The sequence below is a fragment of the Lactuca serriola genome, chromosome 1 (genome assembly GCF_051521515.1).
Source record: "Lactuca serriola cultivar US96UC23 chromosome 1, Lser_US96UC23_V15, whole genome shotgun sequence".
Classification (NCBI taxonomy): domain Eukaryota; kingdom Viridiplantae; phylum Streptophyta; class Magnoliopsida; order Asterales; family Asteraceae; genus Lactuca; species Lactuca serriola.
The window spans coordinates 82,465,359-82,480,401 of NC_136408.1; the positions used below are offsets into that span (position 1 = coordinate 82,465,359).

The window sequence follows — 15,043 nt, forward strand, 5'->3', positions numbered from 1 at the left end:
TTATTAGTTCAAGAATTGATTTTGTGTATTCTTTCAGAATGTATTTACTAGTTTATGGTTGGCATTTTGTCATTCTGACATAATAAAATCGAAAAATATATTTACTAGTTTATGGTTGGCAATCTATCATTCTGACAGAATAAATCGGATTTTTAAATTTGAATTAATTTAAAATATTCATATTTTTAAAAAAGAAAGGAATTAACTATCCCTGAAAATCTGAAATTTTCCTTTTTTAATATAGGTTAATTGACTAAAATGCCCTTATGCTGAAATTTGTGTGATTATATGGTACATGTTATTATATTCTACTATCATAGACCCTCAAATCATGACCTTTGATTATATTCCATCCGATGGTCCAAATCTATGCATTCTGGCACACAATAGTTAGTAAAAACAAAATAACCTAACCCTATATATATATATATATATATATATATATATATATATATATATATATATATATATATATATATATATATATATATATGTAAGAGAGAAAAAAGCATATTGTCATTTTTAAGCCAACATGATTAGATCGCTATATCAAAAAGACAAGATGATAAAATGATTGTAACCAATACATCAACATGCCAAATTCACGAACTTAACCAAAAAATTTATGTTAGGCATATAAATAGATAAGATAAAATAAACAAAATGATCACGAAACCACATCTTCTTGATGTTATCATTTATCAACTTATCAGCACAATTGAAGGCTATATGAGTTGACTCATAACCAACTTGGGACTATCCTAAATAGCTGACCAATTTCCTTCGTTATATACAAAAAACAAAAAAAAAAATATAGCTAAGAGTAACATTTTTAATGATTATTTTTATCACAAAATTCGAGTTTAAGTTATGAATTGACGTAATTGTTGCAAGTGTGTGATACATAATTTTAATCACGGTGTTAGTTCGTAATGTTGTCTAATCTGAAAAATGTTAGTTGTTTAATTTGAAAAAGAAATATATGATTTTTGACTAAAAATATAATTTGAACTTTTGAAGAACAATCTAATAATGAATAAGAATGTATGTGATTAGTTTTAAATAACTAGAATAATAAGTTGTAACATATTTTTTTTTAATGTAATTTACAAATTTAGTTCATATGCTACAGCTTTTTTGTAAGTATATAGTCCGTTTCTTGTTTTTTATTGTTCATTTCATAACGTACTCATCAAATGAAATACCCAAATTGTTACATTAAAAAATATGATCATTTTGCTCTTATCTATTGTTGTTTTTTATTGTTATTATTATATAATCTATTATATTACTATTAGAATAAGTTTCCACCTCCAAACTTATGAAAGAATGATATATTTTAGAACAACTGACAAAAAGCTAGCATTCATAAATTAAGCAAATAAAAGCACGTATTTTCCGGAATTACTACCTTTTTTAAACACTAGATATGGCCATGAATTATGAATGTGACTAAGTGCCCAATTTTAAGGATTAAAATATTAACAATAGTAGAAATTTCTCAAAATTGTTGACAACCGAGGCTCACCCCTACCAATGGCCAATGGGACCGTAGTCCCTTTTTGTATTTGTGTGAGGGCGCGGATTTTGGTTTTGTTTTGCATGTATAAACTAGGTTTATAAGATGTTTTATTTTTTAAGTTTATCGTCCCTATACTAATAAAAAAGTAGTTGTTTTGTCATATGTCACCATATTAGACATTCTAATTAATATGATGTCACTTGTCAATCAATTAATTATTCATTTCAAATTTATTAGACTTCCTAATTAATGTGATGTTACTTGTCAATCTATTTATTTTGCGTTTTTCATTTTAAATTTTATATTATTGTTTACATTAGTTCCCAAATAAAAGTTATTCGATATAAATTAAAAATTAATTTCACATATTTATTTGAATCAACGAATATAATTTTACATAACTAATAAAAATATCTCTTAATTAATAATTTATTTAAAATAATTGATTAATAATTTTGAATTTTTACAATGAAATTTTAATTAATTTTGTAACCGTGGTTCCCACAGGTTATAAACTAGTAGTATAATCTTCTTCTCAAAGTTTTTTTTTCCATTTGTGACACTCTCATTCATTTTGTCACATGTCATTTTGTGGTTATTTTGAATTAATTTTTATTCCATATGTAATTTTGTGGTTTTCTTATTTTATTAAATTTCATATGGTATTTAAATTTAATAATAAAGGCATATCAATTTCATTAATGGACTTTGCTTATAATTTCAAAATTTTAAAATAAAATCTCATTAATTTGCTTTGATTATTATAACTAAATGGTTTGTTTAAATTTAAAAGAGAAAAAAAAAACACTTTAATTTTAGTAATTCAATATTTTTCTCATTTTTCTTATAAATTCAAATTTCTCAAATGTTTATACATATTTAATTGTTTTAAATACACCCATGTAATAATACATGGGGCTCACACCTAGTTTTAAATATAAACTAATTTTTAGTTAATATGTAACGTTTCAGATAAAAGATAGTTGATATAATTCATCTTTTATTTGTAACATTTGCAAGCTCTTCTTTTTCAACGATACAACTTTGACAAACATTAAAAATCATCACCGGCCCAATTTCTCAAATCTTCCATCTTTCATAATAAATAAAGAACTTTTTTCCATATGTCATATTTTCTGTCATTTGGACACATGATATTTTCTAGAATTTTGAATTTTTTATTTTCTACTTGTCATTTATTGTATTTTTTTATTTTATTAAATAAAAATCTCACATTCAATATGTAAGGTATTTATTAAAAAGGGTTTATATATTTAATGTATTCAATACATTAAAGTCTCATTAATTTTAATAATTAAAATTTTTTCTCATTTTTCTTATAAATTCAAACTTTTCAAATTGTAAAAATTTTATATTTAATTTTTTTAATAAACCCATGTAATATATGAGTCTCACACCTAGTCTATCTATATAAGATTGCTATTATTCATCTTTTATTTAATGTAGCTTCAGTAACTTACACACCGGGTAATAAGATTTATGTGTAATTGAAATGAGAAATTCATTTTGTTCCGATAATTAGTGGAATTGTGTAAATGAAATCAAAATTTCACAATCATAATTCATGAATTAGGTCAATAATATAGCTGTAACGTTACAAAATCAGAAATTTAGGGCTTATAAGATTAAAATACAAAAAATAAAAGTACGTTATAATTTTTTTATATGGACCAATTTAGGATAGAGAAAATTAATCATTATATATGTGTGCCATCTCAATGTCGTTAATGTATGTATGGGACTAAAGGACCTTTGAAAAGTCATATGTTATAAACATAATTTAATAACTGTACCCGTGGTTTGTAAAATATCTTATTTTAAGGACTTTCATAGAAAACGTCATGTTATTGGTCCCTGTAGTTTGGAAATTTTCCGTTAAATCTGACCGCTATTATATTTTTTTTGAAAAAAACTGTTTTACTTTTATACCAAATTTGCAATATACTACAAATCTCAAGGACCATTTATGTAATTTTGTAAATCTGAAATTATATATATATATATATATATATATATATATATATATATATATAGATCCGGTAAGAAATTTTTTTTGGTAGGAAGGTAAGAAGTTTTTTTTCTACATACTTTTTTGACGAACAAAAGAAATGAATCACTAGATGAATAAAAAATAACATGATTCACCAAAAAAAATATCAAAAAAACATACCGATGATTCATTTATACAATGATTTCGTTGTTATTCACTAAAATTGTTATAAAAGTGAATTTTTTTTAATGTACTTAAAAATGAATCATGAAGACGTTTTTTTTGGGAATTTTTTCTTATGAATCATCTAATGATTCATTTTGTATGTTCGCTAAAAAAATATGTAGAAAAAAAACTTCTTACCTTCCTACCAAAATTTTCCTTCTTATTTGATCTTGACTCTATATATATATATATATATATATATATATATATATATATATATATATATATATATATATATATATATATATATAGAGAGAGAGAGAGAGAAAAAAAGTTAGGTTCAAATGTTTCTACAATCTGATAATTTATATATATATATATATATATATATATATATATATATATATATATATATATATATATATATATATATATATATATATATATTATATATATAACTTTTTTTATCGTTTTTACATTTTGTTTTCTATTTTTATTTTATAACTTTAGTTATTTATGATTGTTTTTAATGTTTTTATTTATTTTGATTCAAGTAAATAAATTTATATTCGATAAACCATATCGAAACAGTTTTTTTAATTTTTCTTATTTGTGGAGTGCGTATTTTTTCTAGAATTATAAATAAGAAACAAATTAATTAATAAATAAAATAATAAGGGTAAAAAAATCATTTTAGGTCGAACAGGGACTAAATACGCAAGAAAAACGAACAATATGGACCTTCAGAGTAAAAAAAATTCTTAGGAACTAACCACACAGTTAACCCAAACCATAGGGACCATTCTTGTAATTTATCAACGGAAATAGTTTTAGATAAAACCCGATATAGTTCCAAAGTCAGGTCCAGAAACTCTATTTGGGTCGACAACTATAAGACTATTCTCAATCATAATTCAACTCAATCTAATTATCTATTAAAAAAACTAGTTGTGAGACCCATCTATTTAATGGGTTAATTTTAAAATATATATATATATATATATATATATATATATATATATATATATATATATATATAAAAGTTTAAATATCTGAGATTTTTATATTTATAAGAAAATTAAAAAAATTATGAATTATTATAATGGAAATGTTTTTTTATCTTTTAAATTCAAATAAATAATTTAAATATTTAAACAAAAGAAATTAATGAGTTTTAACTTTGAGAACTTTAAAATTAAAATTAAGTTTATTAATGAAATTGATATCCATTTATTACTACATTTTTTTGCAATTATTACATTAAAATATTATATGAAATTAAAAAAAAATAAAAAAAATTACAAAATGACATATAGAAAAAAATTAATTTAAAATAACCACAAAATAACATATGAAAAACTGAATGAGAATGTGACAAGTGGCAAAAAACATTCATTTATTAGAGTAGATATTATTTTTTTCATTAAAATACGCAATCCAAACATATCAAAATTTTAACACTTATTAGCAATCCAACCCAAACTTATTTTTAACTAAAAAAACATTTATAAAAACTATATCATTATTAATCTCATTTTGTAGAGAAAAATAAATCATACATTTTCCATGTATTTTATTTTATTTTTTGATAAAGATTAAATATATTTATTTCAAATTTTCTTTTGGTTTATAAAAGCTAATTTAATTCCACCTTTGAATGGTGGACACGTGGAAAGGGTCATGAAATTGATGAGTCGAGGTTGTGGGGGTGAGCAGATCGTGGGCTTATTTTTCATTTTTTAAAAATGTTTTATTATGATCCGCTTCTAGCTCACCAATGGGGATAGTCTAAGGGCTTTCATAGTTCATATCTCAAGGTGCCCTTTATATGATGTAGAGTAGAAATCAACGACTTTAAGGAAAAAAACTCCCTCCTAGCGATATCAATATACAGGTGTTAACTCATTGTGTTGAAAAAAAAGGCTTAGAATTTATGTCTCACAAAAATTGTTCTCTATAAACCTTAATTAGCCATTAACCATCAAATAAATTAGGCTATACAGAATGGCTTCATCACTACCTCAGGTGGATGTTGCCACCACCTCCACATGTCAAGTTCAGCAAGCCAATTCGGAGATTTTGTATAGAGGAAGGAGAAATGTGTTTTAATTTTTCATTTTTTTTATCACTTTTTAAAAAAAAAAATACATCACTTTTCAAAAAACTAACCATTTTCTTTTTTTAAATTTTCAAATTTTCAAATTTTAAATCTTTTTTCAATCAACATAAATACGGACAATCATCTATATTTTTCATCACTTTCAAACCTTCAATATTCATCTCTCAAATATTCAAAACTTATAAACCTCTTTCAAAATGACTTCTTCAAATGCTCGCCCTTTGAGCATTATAGAAGAGGTGGCTTTGGCTCGTGCATGAGTCAATTTACATGAGGATCCGATAGTCTGCATCTACAAGCATGTCTTCTTTTTGGAACATAATCATCCAACGATTCTACAACAAAATGGGTAAGGTCATTACCAAAGCAAAGAACAAATCTACACCAAATAGAAACACACAAACAAAGTGGTATTAGAGTTTGACACTTTGTTTAATAGAGCGAGACATAATTTAGAAATTGTGAAAATGATGAAATGGTGTTAAACAATGGTCTTGAAATTTTCCGCCCAGAAAATAATATACTTTTTCGATATATAGAGTTTTGGCAAGTTGTCAGTGGGTGCACAAAATGACGTCAATATGTGGACTGAAGTGGTGTTATTTATGTTTCATGTATTGTATGTTTTTAATTTCAAATGTCTTATTTTTTATTAGTATCATGTACTTGTCAGTTTAATTTTAATGAAGTTTTAAGTTTTGTATTGTTTTAAATAATAATCAAAATAAAAAACAAATGTAACATGACAACCCATCATCTTAAAATTGTATGGAGTGGGCGTGGCTTAGGCTACTATTTACCACCTTGGACGTAACGCACAATGTCCTTGGTGTGTGTGTTTTATACCGAGCTTGGTTGTGGTATCAACTATCAAGTCACTTCCGTCTCTCATCCATTTAATTCTTTCATTTATTCATTTAATTATATTCTCTCTAAGTTGTTATGTTGTTATATTTTATAACTAAATTATGACCCGCGTTAAACGCGGAAGAACGTATAAAAAAATCATATAAAGTTATAAAAAGTCGACACAATAAAAAAATGATAAAGTAACCTAAAAAATTAATATCATTAAACAAAATAAAACATGAGTTGAAGATTAAAATATATTTCTACTTGGCACAGTCACTATCTCAAAATCTAATTGAAATGAAAATACTTCTTGAGAAACGATGTGCCGGAACAACATACTTAATCGTATTTCCTTTAGACAATAAGATGTAAACCACATATGATGGATGAGTGATCTTGTGCATCATTACTTCTATTGCTTGAAGTGTAATCCATTATTGATTTGATAAATTGAAGTGATTTGATAAGTCAAATTGACAATTAGTAAGCAAAACATCATGTAATAGCTGTCTTTCAATGTGTGTCAAGTAAAAAAATTGATATTGTATACACAAAAAGAATAAAACCACTAACCTTGTGTATTTCTCGGTATCTTGATTCCTATATTAGAGAGCTTTGATGTTCACAATGAATAACAATAAGCGTTAAGGAAGTCATATACAATATATACAACAGAAGTTTAAAGACAATTTTGGAAATTATTACCCGTATATTATAGATGTCAACAAAATTGTTTCTATACTTAATTTCAAAGGATGCATAAATAGATTATATATTATTTACTATTAAAGCAACCTAAAAGTATAATAAGATTATACCAAAATATTTTAAAATCATATCAAAATTAATCTGATTCTTATAACATAATATATAAAAAAATCATAATCATCTCTAATATATAAAAATGATATTTTCGTAATTAGTATCAAATCCAAAGATAATTAACTTCGATTTTGTTAAAATTAAAATTTAATATACATTTAAAAAATTATACCAAAAATATTCAACATCATACCAAAATTAATATTTTCATTAAAATAAAAAAAATGATATCATACCATATTTAAATAGAATCTTAACATATCTTTCAAATTATAATTAAATAATATCGATAAAATAAAAGTTATATCATTTAAAAATTCGTTTTTCTAAATGTTAATAAAATTTTAAAATAACCAATAGATTAAACGTAATTTAATCTTTAGTTATAACTAATTGTAATAACTAAGTTTACACCAAAATTCTAATTTGACACTATGTTTATTTTTATCTCAAATTTGACACTGCGTTTTTCAATTTTTTACAATTCTGACCACTTGACCGTTCAACCCGATTGGCTGCTGACATGGCATGATGACGTGACAAACTTACATGACATGTCAAAATTGAATTTATTTCCCACAAAAGACACTAAGTTATTGTTTTTTTTTATTTTTTTTATTTTGACACTAAATGTAATTTTTTTTCCAGTTTTGACACTCTGCATTTTTGTTCCAAATCGAACATCATTTTATCCAATTTTATTCAGTGTTGACCATTTTCCATTTGAAATCATATAAATATATTTTTATTACATTTTAAACCATATAAATATATATTTTTTTGTTTAAAACCCACATTTTTATTTACGTAAAAGTTTTTTTCTATTATTATTTTTACATTCAAAGCATAATGTTATGCATAAATATGCATTACTTATATCATGAGAACCAAACTAACCATAAGCTTCGAATAAAATGCAAAAATTTCATAGGCTGCAAACCTGACATCTGGACCTTGATCGAATAGCCAAATAGCTAACAATGTCTCTAATCATATTTTTATAATTTTAGATTAAAACCTTTTGCTATTTCAGATTAACAAAAATAATTCCTTGAAGATCGAATCTCGCGCAAACCAAAAAATAAAACTTTTTTGTTTTATAAAGACGTATACACAAATAGCATAGTACTTTGCTATAAATAAAAAAAATGAAAAAAAAAAACTATAAACCATACACTTGCACCAAAAGCCAAGAAAATTATCAAATTTTCACAAAGGAATATGAAACTAACCAAATCAGACAGCAAAAATGACCCAAAATAAAGGATTAATGTGTGTTATTGTATAAAAATTAACGAAAATGTCCCTATACTATTTCCTAATAGATCGATATACTCCATCACAATCAGTTTATGCCATAATTCTATTGCAAATTGAATGACAAGAAACAAATAAATGTTCCTAATTCTCAATAAATAATAAGGAATGAGAGTTGATTAGCGATTTTCAATAAATAATTAGAAAATAGGAGGTGTGATTTTATATTAAATTCAAATAATTGTCAAAAATAGATGAATTAGATGCATATTTAATGAGATTTTATTAAATGATGGTTTTGAACATTATAAGGGTCAACGATTTTAAATGATTTAAAGATATTATTTCCTTAATAAACATTTTAATCATAAATGTCGGAATCCAAAAAAATAATTATTTCCTTAATCAACATTTGAAAGGATTTAAAAAAATCCTATTAACATTGATTACATCATCAAATTGATCTAAGGGTGGAAAACTATAAGGAAAAGCCAATCAACGGACCTGATTTTTGAAGATGATGTAATCAGGTTTCTCTTTTAATATATATATAAAGATTAAAAATAACATAATTATTGATATGCTTATTTAATGAGTTTTTTTAAAAAAGAAAAACTAATCAGGTTTAAATTTTGAAGCCAAAAACTATAAATAATGGAATTAAATTATGAACAATATTATTAGGGTTAATGATGACATAGATCGTCAAAAGATGTCTTGAAGGAGATGATTGCTTCAGTTTGTAGAGATTTGTGTGAAGCCAAAGCAGAGGTGTGATAATTAGAGATGCAAGGAAAAGACAATACGCAAATTCTAAGAATACATGAAAAAAAGGAACCACGTTATGGTGCTACATTCTGTTATGAACACACAAAACATCAATTGAAGCACAACCATTGACATGAGGAAGAAGAGGATTAAGGAATTATGGTTTAAGAGAAAAAATAGAGGAGAAAGATGGGGACGGTTATTCATGTTTTTGGCCAGATTTATGGAGAAATCGATGTCTCATATATAAATAAAATGATATGCTTTAATTGATAACATAATTGCTGATTTTGAAGATTCTATAATTAAATGTAATTATGCCCGAATTGTGAAATATATTTTCGAAAGTATGAATAGATTCTATAATTAAATATGAATAGATTCTATAATTAAAGATTCTATAATTTAATGTAATTGTGTTTGAAATGTAATTGGTAAATTTAAAGATTTTATAATTAAATGTTTGAATTCTATGTTGAGAAGATGATGTCATCAATTTGATCTAATGGTGAAAATCATATGATTGAAATACAATCAAGGGTCTTGATTGCTTCATTGATGAATTAAAGGTTCTTTTTTAATAATATTTAGAGATAGCTCGAATTATTTTAATTATGAAGAACTACGCATGTGGAACAAATTATAATTTTTATTTGAAAATTTGAAATTTAGTATCTGAGATATGGTTATAACAAAATAAAATACGTTTTTCTAAAAATAAAAATTGATTTATTGTTATGTATTTTTTTTTATTTTTATAAATTGATAGCATATATTTTTTAAACATTTTCGAAACACGTTACAATTATATTTACATGTGTAAATTTTACTGCTTAATGCAATGTAATTAGATGTTTAAGTCCAAGTGCAATGAACAAGAATCAAATTTAGCATGTTTTAATTATTATTTTTTTTTTATATAATTTTTAGTTTTTATGTTTTTAATTTCTTGTTATGTATTTTTAATTCGGTGACAACCCTCACCTCCATCTCTATCTCTAATCTAGATGGTAAAAAATGTAAATGCTGCCATAAAAATGAGGTGGTGCCTGTTTAGTAACAAAAAAAAAACAATATGACAAGAATGGTATCGTTACCTCTAACCTCATAATGGTTCTATATAGCAATGGGCTTTTTTCACTAGGCCATTAGCGGACTCCTCAGTCTTACCAATGAGCCCATTGGATCATTTAATAAGTTAATTAATTTCACAATGATATATGAAGTTAGTCGAGTTAAATATTACAATGATTGTATCCTTTTTAAGTCCCATTCTATACCTATTACCAATTTGTTATTTGGATATTACACTAATTGTATCCTTTTAACTCTCATTCTATACTTATTGGCCATTCTACACAATGTCAACATGAAGACTCGGCATTCTATTTTTTTCATCATTATTTATTGACTTGCAAACTCAAATTAAGATCATTTATCCCTCCGACGGGTGATGGATCAAATCATCATACTTATGTTTCTTTATACAGATTAGAATTCGACCAAAAAAGCATATATCAATATCAAAAAAATATTTAAATTTTTATTGACTAATTGTATCTTGCTACGACAAGATTGTGTTTTAGATTATCACACAACGATCATTTATTGATTTCATTCACCTCAAGTCTAATGATTTAAAAAGCGACTTTTTAGTGAACCGGTCTAACAATCGGTTTGTAAGCTGGTTTAACCGGTTCAGCCGCCTGTACACATCTAACAGTGGTGTGAGTCGTCCTGAGTTGTATACATGTTGAATAACTTAATCAATCTAGCTATTGGATTTTCTTTTGGCCTGTTTTTTAATTGGCCAAGTTAAATTTAATTATTCATGTTTAATAAATTGGTTCAAACTATTTTTTATCAGTTCTATCACATTGGTTTAACCTGGTTTTTAAAGCAACCGTCTGTTTTGATCCGGTTTAGAAATGAACATAAAATCGATCGTTGAACTGTTTTCTCTCCTGATTTCCGACTCATGCGGTTTGTTCGAACCGGTTTTTGAAACATGGAGTCCAACATAGTACTATTGACGAGTCAACCAGACAAATATGAGCGATTCACACCTTGTTTATTGGGATGTGAGTGAAGGCCCATGATTCCCGCTTCCACATTAAACTCCCTCGCTTTCCACATCCGCCATTACTCTTTCTATACCTTCTTCTTCTTCCTCAAAATTCAAAACGATTTCCTTCTTAATTCAAACACGTAAAATTTCCGTTTTCCAAATTCGATAATGTAGGTATCCAAATTTCAGTTTACGATGATTCAGAAGCAGTTCGAAACGACGATGGTGAAAAGGAGTCCGATGAAGGCATGGTTAGGGTTCCAAACTACAACGGTATTACTCGTGGGTGGAAATCACACCTCCTCCAGGTTTTGTACTCGCTAAATCACACTCCACTTATTGTCGCTCTTTGATTTTTCGTAACTTTTACACGTCTTACTTCAATCGATATCACAACATATTTCGAAATGGATTTCAAAGCCTTAAAATGGCAACTGATTCGCGTGGCATTAACAAGGCGATTGATTCTAGGGAGTTTATGTTTTGTGTTGGCTATGGTGATCGTTTCATTCACTCGTATCAGTCGTATGGCGTATGAAATTCGAACGAATGAACCGATCTTCGAGAATTTCGATAAATGTTCGTTGGATCTCAACCTGTTTCGATACTCAAACATGAAGAATCTGACTCGTGGTGTGATCGAAGAGTTGATAAACAAGGAGATGATTAGCCTTGATTCACGAACATTATCCATTGGCGAGGGTTCAGATTCAGATTTGTTAACACTTCGAGAATTAGGAATCACCAACGCATTTCGAATCTCATCGATTTTAAAGAATCAAATCGATCATGAACTCGACATCAAAACAAACTCTTTCGATTTCATTATGTGTAGAATCTACCATAAGGTTCCCATTCCACCTCTTCTCGTTCTAGAAATCGAACGCGTTCTAAAACCTGGTGGTATTTCCGCCATGCTTGTACGTTTCTCCACCTTCAACATGGGTAGCCTGGTAAGATCCGCTACACCAGTTTCATTACTCTTGAGAAGGTCTGAAATCCTCCATGTTTGTGGAATCGGATCATTTGCATTGATCGTGTTCAAGAAACGTTTAGATAATGTCGAATTTTTCAAATATTATAAGCTCCCAAACGAATGCTCATCGATTTCCAAAAACAAACCCTACATGCAACACATCGAGCCTCCCATGGATCAAAAATTCAACGAGGTTTCTTACTTGCCTAAATTCATGAACGTTTCATCAAGAAACAGGTTGATTTACATCAACATGGGGACATACGAATCGGAGTTTGAAGCTAATTATCCCATCGATCAAAAGGAATTCAATGTGTTTGTAGTTGATCATAACGTGTCTGCTTTTTCCAATTATGTGAAAAAGCGTGGTGTGACGTTTGTTTATCATCCGGGTCTTGTTGAAGATGACGAAAAGATTGGTACTAGTGTTGACAATGGTGATTATCTTGAAGCTCCATTGCATGAAGAACGATTTGAGTTTATTAACTGGTTTAAGGAGACTGCAAAAGATGGGGATTTTGTGGTGCTTATGATGAATGCAGGGGTTACACATATCAAAGTGTTGTTTGAGTTATTTGAAAGTGGAGCGATTTGTGGTGTTGATGAGATGTTTATTCGATGTTTGGATGGTGTTGATTGTGGGAATAGTAGATGCAAGGATTGTTTGAGCCTTTTTAATGGTCTTAGAAATGCTGGTGTTTTTGTTCACCGAAGACCGGTTGTTTAAAATGATTGTTTCTTTGTTGTATGGTGAATAATTCGAGGTCTGTCTATCTATCATCAGATATCTGATGACTGTCTGTGTTTATGTCTATGTCTGTACATTGTGTACAGGTCATCTAATATCGGATGATAAGACCATTGTTTGTAGGTGTGGGTTCGGGATTTTTTGTATGTGATTGTATTATCATAACAAATAGTGGATTCATTAAAACATGTTTTAATTACAAAATAGTTTTATCAAGATATACATGTGTGATTTTAGCCCATCAAACTCTAATTGATTATGCACCAAGTTAGTTTGGGCTGGGTTTTTGTGTCCTAAGACCCAGACTTTTGTATGAATCTCAATTCTTAATTCTCAAAAGGGATAATAAAATAGATGTCAAAGAAAATATGGAGGTCCAACATATTTCAAGTTGCTTGTACGTAATCCATTTAAACTTCTAGTTGGAAAGTAAAAGTTAACTGAATTTTTTTTTTTTTTTTTGAAAATTTCTGTTTTTATTTAGTTAAAGTAAAAAAGAAATGGACTTGGATGTATAAAGCATATGTTAAAAAAAGGAAAAAGGAATCGAGTGGTTTTAAACAGATTGTTCATAACATAAATAGACAAAGTACTTTTAGCATTTTCAGCTTTAAATTCTAGTTTTTCGAGGAAAAAAATTGTATTTGAAAATTTTGTAATTAAACCACATTGTAGTCCTTACGATTGATTTTTTTTTTTGAAAGAATTTATTTATTAGTAAGATTCAAGTCTAAAATTATTTATTTGTCCGCTGTAAAGTATTTTTAATGTAAACATTGATTTTATATCTAGAGAGCATTTTAAGCATTCAAATATTACCAACATATTATCATAATTATAATATAATTTGTGAGGAAAGTGGCAGCTTTTAAGAATTGTATAGCAAAATATTCTGTTTATTCATTTCACTCTTAAATAAAATATCTTATGACTTTGACATAATGAAAACTAAAAACTCTACTAATAACAGAAATTAGTTTTGCTTGATTGTATTCTCAACAATACGTTTACAGATTGTTCTTATGAAAACTCGTTATTAACTATTGTAACACATTAATCAGGATTTAAAAATAAGTGTAACTTTTGGTATTAAAGTTAAACAATATATTTATTGACAGCCGGCCCATAATCAAAAACTTTAACCCATTGATTTTTCACACCAATTAAATTATACAAATTTGGAATTTGTCGCTATCAAATTCTAAGGTCCACTTCATGCCATTTAATATCGATATTTATTTATACTCCAATAATTAATTCTTTTAGAAATACGAAGTCCAAAATATAAATTTTGAAATAAATGTCAACGTCTAGTCGTCCACAAAGGCTAGAATCACATGTAGATTGTCTACTCAAGATTAAAGATTTACGTCCCATCTCAGCTGTTGGGCCAACGAAGCCCATGTGATATACAAAATGTCAAAAACACCCCTTAAAAAGTTGGATTCTTTCAAAACATTTGAAAAGTCATTCCTACCCCTCCTATTTCTTTTGTCTTATCCATGATAGTAACCACTCATTGCCGGGTGCCACTAACCACTTTGCCCTCTAATCATAAATAAAAAACCCGAGCCAGAACAACTTGGCCCACTTCAAACTCATTTTCTAACCCACCATCATGCCCACATGTTCCATATTCTATTATTAAATAATACATCTTTCCCATTAAAAACATCATAAAATCCAACATTTCAATCTAGATATGTTTTTTTATTCCTCAAATTATACACTACAT

General features: G+C 27.1%; 1 protein-coding gene across 1 annotated transcript; it reads left to right on the top strand.

Annotated features, from left to right (window-relative positions):
* The first annotated feature begins 11,991 nt into the window (after positions 1-11,991).
* Positions 11,992-13,287, top strand: LOC145057813 (uncharacterized). Its single transcript, XM_079005717.1, has one exon. The coding sequence runs from the start codon at positions 11,992-11,994 to the stop codon at positions 13,285-13,287; it is 1,296 nt and encodes a 431-aa protein (XP_078861843.1).
* The last annotated feature ends 1,756 nt before the right edge of the window (positions 13,288-15,043 follow it).

What these genes read in the sequence shown, in the direction of transcription:
- LOC145057813 (XM_079005717.1), top strand. Translation starts at nt 11,992, where the DNA reads ATGGATTTCAAAGCCTTAAAATGGCAACTGATTCGCGTGGCATTAACA.